General features: G+C 41.4%; 1 protein-coding gene across 1 annotated transcript in view; it reads right to left on the bottom strand.

Moving 5' to 3' along the window:
- Nucleotides 1-297: 297 nt before the first annotated feature.
- SIPA1L2 (signal induced proliferation associated 1 like 2) overlaps nt 298-8,453 on the bottom strand; it is a 117,308-nt gene continuing 109,152 nt past the window's right edge. The window contains 4 exon segments of the mRNA XM_036756506.1: nt 298-575; nt 1,899-1,980; nt 4,802-4,925; nt 5,529-5,582. Of these exon segments, the coding sequence (XP_036612401.1) occupies nt 429-575; nt 1,899-1,980; nt 4,802-4,925; nt 5,529-5,582 (407 nt within the window). The 3' untranslated portion in view covers nt 298-428.

Here is an 8,453-nt window from a genome sequence, read left to right as displayed (position 1 = left end):
AATACTGAAGCCCAAGTTACTGTAGATTGCTTTAACTTCTCCACCAGGTCATCTGAAATATAGTAAATCAAACCTAAACTGTCGTCCCTCTTGAGGTAAGCCCAAGCACCGTATTAGTAAATTTAAATGAGAGGTCTAAACTGACATCGGGAATTACATTCATCTTCAAGCCAGGAATTACATTCATCTCCACACTCATGTCTGCTGCTTTCTGTTGTCCTAAGATGGCTACCACGAACAAAGTCCATCCCTGCCCGCCCCCTCCCACCCCACCCCCATCCCCAAACTTTGCCTGGATGAATGGTGTTGGACAGAGCGGAAATAGCGGAAACATCTAAAAACTGATTGTAAGCACAGTTAAAAATCAGATTTTTGCTACTTCAATGGATAGGAGCGCCAACAGCGGTTCCTGGCTAGATATCTGGAAGTTAAGATTTCTTATCGATGGTGTTAAAAAACCATTCCGTAAATTTTCTCAGTTGAGCTGCTGCTGTTTGGGATTCTTCCTGAAGTCTCATGTTGTCCTGTCTCAAGTGCTGAACTTCGGCCTGGAGAACAGCTTTGTCCTGTTTTTCCTGTTGGTGGTAGAAAAGCAATCAAGTCAGCTGAAATAGCCAATAAGCCCAATATCCTGCTCTAGAGACTGCATTTGTGATGAATTATGGACCAAAGATTCGTCTTTCAAACTTCTGCTGGGAGGTGGCCTGACTCTTCCTGAAGACTGCACCAGCAAACAAGAAGAAGGAAGGGGGAAAGCCATTCTATTTCCTATAGTCTGCTTTGTCCATAGGAGTGGGGGGATATTTATGTATTTGGATTACTTTAAAAAATATTTGATTTTTGTTAAATTCCTTGAGGAGTAAAATGAGACTGTAATTAGAAGATTAAAGTATATATAATCTTAAAACTGTATGAGACTTTTTATACTGTGAATTATCTATTTAAACCTACAAAACTAGTAGCAATATAATTAGAATGATAGAATAGCTGGGCATTTCATTCCCGCTTTGCTAACTGGTTATACTTTGTTTTCATAATGACCTTACTAAAAGCATACAAACATACACACACACACACACACACACACACACACACACACACACAGAGGACTAAAACATTCAGGGTTTCAGAAGCTTCACCTTTAACCCTTTAAAAGCTGGTGTGTCAAGCAACACAAAGTGCCAACTGGCAACATTCTTTTTTTATACAGGAAACGGGATTAAGTCTTGACCTGGGGTGAGGCCCTTGGGAAGTGTGGGGAGGGGGTGGGACAAGACGTGGAGACACCAGCTGGTCCTAACCATGACCAAAAGAAATGAGTTCTAACTCTAATGTTAACATTTCCTTTATTTATATACAGGGGAAGGTAACTGCACACAGGGTGAAGCTCGAGGTGGGAGTGTTGAGGTTCTCAAAGATGCCAGCTGAGCATTCTCAAGCAGGCACCAGTGTATCTTCTGCCAGCTGACAAAAAGCAATCTCAATAAATACTTGTTGAATTGAGATGAAAAGTACTGGATGGGTGAAGAGGGTTGACTCATGCGCTGCTTTACTTATTCTCTTATGGAGGGGCCTTGGCTATACTCAGGTACTATCCCTATTTGGAGTCAAAGCCTCTAAGATTTAACCTTTATCTCCCTAAAAATAAATACTGGATGCCCTCTCCCTACCACCCTCAGAAATCCATCCACTCCCAAGGGAAAAAAATCTTAGTGTTGTGGTACACTTGGATATTGATCACTGCCGAGAATGAAAGGGGTTGCAGGAAAACCTAAAATATGAATTAATCCAATCCATGAAATGCTTATTGAGTATATGGCATGCACACTATACTATATACGTATTACAATCAGCATCACTGAGGATAACATGGGAGCTGACGAGAGAGATTGTTTTACCTTCCGGAGGTCAGTCTGAAGTTGTCGAAGAATCAGTTCTAGCTGATTAACCTTTCCAGTCAAAGTTGATGGAGAACGCTCCCTATCAAATGATACAATAGAGTAAGGAAGGATGAAGTCAAGTGTTAATATTCAATCTCTATTTTTTCTTTTCTTTAAAGCTTAATTGAAAATAATTTCTATGATTATAGTGCAGGTCAAAAAGAAAGAAAAAAAAGTGATTCTGAGCCAACCAGGCTGGTAAAGGAGAAACATACTGTTATTTTTTTTTTCCCCTAAAACTCTGCCCTGAGTTTCTATCTACTGAAGAAGCATTCATATTTTCTGCAGGTAGCATGTGTTTGGGAAGGAAGCTGAGAACTCAGTCAACTCTTAGCAGACTTAGAGGGGCCACTGAAGTTAGCCCTCTCTTTCTACAGAGGAAAATACTGAGATACAGAGAGGTGATTAATGTGACTTGCCCAGGGTCCCAAAGCTATTCAGTGTCTGAGGTAGGATTTGAACACAGACCTTCCTCCCTCCAAGTCCAGTCCCCTCTCCATTATGTCACTAAGGTCTCTCTGCCAAAGGATTTAAAGCAACACATTGCTAGACAGTTGTTTAAAAAAAAAAAAAGCTGCCCTGGGAACCAGACAATGGACTCAGCTCTTGTGACTCATCTCCTTTTTCACAGGAATACTCTGAGGACTCAGTAAGTTAAAAAAAATGCATATTCAGCTTGCCAGTGGCTCGAGTTCCCAGGAGACAGTATTAGGAGGGAGTGATGATAGCTGTCTTGGAGTATTTGAAAGACTGTCAAGCAGAAGAGGAGCCAGTATTATTCTTTTCGGCCCCTGGAGGGCAGAACCAGGACCAATGGCTAGAAGATGCAAATGAGAACTGCCCAGGAGCGAAATGGGTTTGCCTCAGAAAGTAGTGGATCCCTCTCACTGGGATCTGTCTGCTTGTTTATTCATTTAGCCTGACCAGGAATGATGTCAAAGGACTCCTGTCTGGGTGAGGGTCCGAGAAGATGACTTTCAGGTAATTGCGTGATAAGGAGGTAACGGATTTTTCCATGTGCCACAAACGCGGCTGGGGAAATGAGGAGGCTGGCTCTCCCACCCCAGTGCAGATTACACAATATAGAGTCATTAGGATCACAGGCTAAGGGTTATGGGAGGGAACTGGAGCCCTGGCTGGATTCGCCTACTCAGCAGTGAAGCCAGATGGAGAGCAGGCAAGTGAATGACTGAGACAGCAAGGCATTCGTTTCTGCCTGGTGCTAGGACGGTGATTTAGGCGGCAGGCTGACTCTCAGTGACGTCACTTGTCTCTGTCACTGAAGTTCTTCCCTTCAAAGACAGCCTACCAGAGGCGCCTCCTTAAATTCCCTGTACAAGTATATGCATCTCAGCAAGCAGTGGGCCTGCCGGCAGGGTGCGGCCAGGTGAGGAAGTAAACACTTATATGGCACCTGCCTGCTACGTCCCAGGTCCTGGGCTAAGCCTTTTAACAAACGGTATCTCACTGGATCCTCACGACAACCCTGTGAGGCACATGCTACCATTATTAATTATTATCATTATTATTCCCTCTTTAATTGAGGAAGCAGAGGAAAACAGGGGTTAGGTGACTTGCCCAAGGTAAAACCCATCTAAAAGTCACAATGTCAGGTGCTGGGTTAACCTAATTTGGTCTCTTATTTGGGTTCTTAAAGCCAGACAAATGGTATCTGTGTGAAAACTATCCTCTCTCCTGGACTGAGGTGCTTTATATCTATCCCAAACACTGGTTCCATCGATAGGAACTTAATGTCAATTCATTGGCAAAGGGATTCCACACACCTTCTGCATCGTGGACTCTCAGCTGTTTAAACTGGAACCTAGTGGAAGATGCTGAAGCCTTTCCAGGGGAACTTTTGAAGCAGTTGTTGCTGAGATGTTCTGTTCCTAAAGTCTAGCTGAAGTCTGTTGCTGGAAGATTTCCTATGCCAATGGGATGGGAGAAGGGGTGGCTTCCTAAACACTTAATAACTGGTTGGGGGGGGGGGCGCACACTTTTAAGTTTAATCTGCATTATTAACATTTTATCCAGCACTTTCTTAAGTTTAGACAACCAACAAAATAATACAATTAACAATAATAAAATAAATATAAATATAATAATAAAAATAAGAAAATCAAGCTCTGGTTTGTAACGTTTGTTGATTTCTGAGAGTTTTACCTCACTATGAAAATTTTAAAGGTGGCTCTCATGCACTGGTTCAAACTGGCTCCAGCAAATCCCTGGAGGGCGGAACACTCAGTATTGGTGTCTACTCCCCTGCTTTACTCAGGGACTTTATTGCCAGCGCTGTCCTCTTCCTTTCGGAGGATCTTGTGTATTATTTTGTAAATGAAAATTAGCTCTTCCTTATGGAAAGACTTGAGGACTCTTTTTTTGAATGAAAACTTTCCTCACTCTAGGAGATTTTGTTAAAAGAAGAAAATAAATTTACACCCAATGTTCTTTTTAGGCTACTGCTTTGCAAAGGGAATGTTCCAATATTTCCTTTAAGAATAGGAGGAGAAAACCAGCTGGGCTTACTTTAATTTAAAAAAAAAAATATGCTACCATGACTTCTAAACCAAAACAAAAATGGACCAACAACATAATAAAAGGATGCAGCTTCTCTCTCCCCTCTCCTCTTCCACCTAGTCCCTATTCCCTACAAAAGGTTACTTACCCTGGGGCAGCTAGGTGGACCAGTGTGCATTTAGGGTTAGTAGAGCACCAGCCCTGGAGTCAGGAGGACCTGAGTTCAAATCCTGGCTCAGACACTTGACACGCTTACTTGCTGTGTGACCTTGGGCAAGTCACTTAACCCCAATTGCCCTGCCTCCCCCACTCAAAAAACAACAACAACAAAAAAGGTTACTTACCCATCTGTATCCAGGAAATCTTTCCCATTGGCTGGGTCTACACATAAAGATAACTCCTGGGTTCCCTCCAAGCCCTGCATATGCTGCATATCTGTCAGGGTGCAGAAGGATGCTACTCTCTGATCTAGAGAGGGAAAGCACACACGCAAGGCTTTTAGTTAGCTACAATTAAATTAGGCAACATTTCCTATTGAAAATGAATCCACAGGCTAATGTTCAAACAGTTGGCCTTAAAAAAAAATAAAGCCCACAAACTAGTTCTGGTTAAACCCTGTTTTGGTTTTAACCAGGCAAGCCATCACACATCCTGAAAACATTATGGTTGGTTGTCCTTGCCAGCCAGGGCAGCATATGCATATCAGAGCTATGAGGACAGGGCTATTGCAGCCAAAATGCTTTCTTAAATCCCGAGTGCCCAAAGTGTTCAATTTTTCATGGAATGAGTCTGTTTGCTAATTTGTTCATGCTAATTTAAAAACTAGAAGATTGGTCTTCTTGAAATGCCTGATCCTATCTCTCCCCTCCCCTTCCCTGAAAAAAAAAAAAAACCAAAACCAAAAACCAAACCAACTGGAAGGAACATTTGAGCCACAAACGACAGGGCCCACCTTCCCTTTTGCTTCCCCAGCCCTCAGAGCTCGGATAACCATGCAGACGTGCAGACATAAGCAATACAAAGGAAAGTTTACGAAACATCATGAGCCAACGATCAACCCCAAACCATCACCTAGATAGGCCGTGTGGTGACAGACCAGACCAAGCTCTTCATCTGAGTCAAGACCTGTAATAAGATTTAGAATTTTCCTATGAACAAGATCTCTCTAAACTCAAGAATCTCTGGAGCCCATATGAGGCTCAGATAATTGTCACATCAATGCAAATTATGCTCATTAAAAAAAATCCAAGAAGACTTCAGTGCTTTCAAAGCCAACTTTTATGTAATGCTAACCATGGTGGTTATATCCCACATTTTGTACCTGGCTGCTCTGCTCTAGATATATGGTATAACACATACACACATAAAAGACAGTGGGAACACATACCACACTGTAAGGTTTATTTAAATGACTCACTTGGACATCTCACTCTATCAACATAGGAATTAGGATGATTGAGAGACAAGCTGTGCGATCCATATACTAAAATTTTAAAGAAATATCAAAGTGAATGAAATTTCCAATATTCAATATCTGTAACTGCTTTTATAGTATAATTTGATCACAAAACCCAATTTGTACTGACAAGTTATAAGATAACTCAGAGAAGCTAAAGTACATGGGGGAATATGATAAATATGACAACAGACGCTGGCACACCTGATGAGGACATTCATGGAAGGAGATTACCCTGAGGATACTGGAATGGTACGCAGAAAAGGGTGCACTTATGTGGAGAGGTAGGGGAAAAAGGCAGACAAGTAACTACTTAAGCCATTTTCCTTTTCTTACTTACTGATAATGCCTTTTCTTCTAGTCACCGCGTGCGCGCGCGTGTGTGTGTGCGCGCGTGTGTGTGCGTGCGCACAGACACACACACATTTTTACACAGGATTCAGGGAGAAGAAAGCAGGTGTATTTATGCTGCTGCAAATTTTCTTAGGTGATTTGATTAATGACCAAGAAAAGATATTTGGTTGCATGTCAGTAGTTCTCTGCTCTTAATTTATTCCCACTTCTACTTTCCTCCCTGGCTGCTGAATGAGCACTCCTAATGAGACCTCTGACTTGTTGGGTTTATGGAGGGTCACCAATTTTTAGTTAATTAAAATAGATGGCAATGTCAAAGGGTGCTTGTAGTCTGTGTGGCAAATCATGGACTCCAAAACTGCTAACACTGTGCTGTGAACCCAGCAGGCAGTAATACATGCCTGCTGACCAACAAAAAGTTGTGCAAAGGGCAGGCAGAACCATTAACAAAACAACAGATTTTCAAATAAAATATGATTTCCTTCTTCCTAAAAATGACTTACTAAAACCAGAACCCCATGTCTATTTTGGATATCTACATGTTTCAATCATTTCAAGTCAATTTCTATATTGTGAGAGCATCATACCAAGCTGTAATTTAAGAGTGGCTACTTTTACACATCAATTTCTTCGGAAAAAAGTAAATTGGGTTTTGTGGTTTCTAACTTGATACTGGAAGCCAGTGTGCTTTTATAGATCAGAGAATGATATTTATAGGTGAATAATAAATATACAATGTTTGTAATAACCATGGTAAAGGCTGATTATTTTATAATACATTGATAATAAAGCTGAAATTATTCTGTCATCAACAAATGTATTTTACATTTCAGAATGAATATAAATGAGGAGAAAAGGAAATGGTATCTAGCAGAGTGTGTGAATAAAGATGATTTTCAGGCCAATGTACCTCACTGCAATATATATTATTTAAAAAAAAAAGCATTTGACTGAATCACTCATGTTTTCTGCATCTCAATAATGAAAAGAGGCCCTTTTATTTGAGGTGTTTAAGAGATGTCCTAAAAGGGAAAGCCTTGTGGTTGAAATGAAGACATTAAAAAAAAAAAAAAACAAGAGATAGAATCAAAAAGGGAAGAATAATAGGGGACAGCCCAATGAGCTCCTCACACTTGGGCCAAGATGGGCCCCTCCAAACTGGGTGGGGCAGTCCCTGAACCCTCTTACAATAGGGTCTTCCAACCTTGGCATCCTTCATACTGGGGTCAGGATTAACACCTCCAAAGTGGGGTAGGGAAGGGACAAGGAAGGTATATGGCCATGGATGTTGCCGGGGAACCTCATCTGTAAGATAGTGTTCATGATTGTCTAGGACTCAGCTATGGGAAACTTAGGTAGTCCAAGGGTTAGGGCATTTGGCTAAGATCAAGGGTCATGACCACTCAGTTCACCTAAGGAGGTGATGGCCAGAAGGGTGAGTAGGGAGACAGAAGGAGAGATTCAGCTCAGGCAGGAAGATGGCTTCCATCCCTGAGGCTACAGGCAAGGAGAAAACAATGGAGTAGGAATGTGGAAGTCTCCTGCAAAGAATGTTTCAAGTATAAAAGTTTCTAGATATGAAGGATTTTAGAGAAGAAAGGAAAGGTTAGTAGCAGGTTGGAGGAGAAACCAAGAGTGGGGAATAGATGGCCTACTGGATAAAGAAAGACTACACCTGAAAAACCAGGTTTTTCCCTTCCCACAAAGAGAACAAAAATGAAGCACAGATCAAGCTATTCTATCATCACAGAATACATTTTATAACTCACTGTGAATACAAAGGAAGTAAAGGTGATGGCACATTGTAAAGAGAGACTGAATTAAGATGATCTGTGTGGATCATCTTAATATGTGTGGATGTGTGTGTGTATAAAATTTAAAAATTTTGACTGACTCATGTTTTCATCATGTCAATAATTACTTTACACATTAGTATATGTATTTGGGGCTCCAGGGATCACAGTAGGATCAAAGAGTTAAAGGTAAAGCTTGAAGAGACCCTAGAGGTCATCTATTCCAACCTCCTCCTCACATTTTACAAATGTAAAGGCCAACCTGTAAGTGAAAGATCTTTGCCACCCATTAAATAGGCCTCAGGTGAGGCCAACAAAGGGAGGCCTGATTAGAGGCAGGCCTGTACCCTTTCACTAACTAGATGTGAGGCCCCAGGCTCCACACCTTTGTGC

This window comes from Trichosurus vulpecula, chromosome 4, assembly GCF_011100635.1.
Source record: "Trichosurus vulpecula isolate mTriVul1 chromosome 4, mTriVul1.pri, whole genome shotgun sequence".
NCBI lineage: Eukaryota > Metazoa > Chordata > Mammalia > Diprotodontia > Phalangeridae > Trichosurus > Trichosurus vulpecula.
The sequence above is the reverse complement of the archived record's forward strand: the minus strand, read 5'-3'. Positions and strand labels throughout refer to the sequence as shown.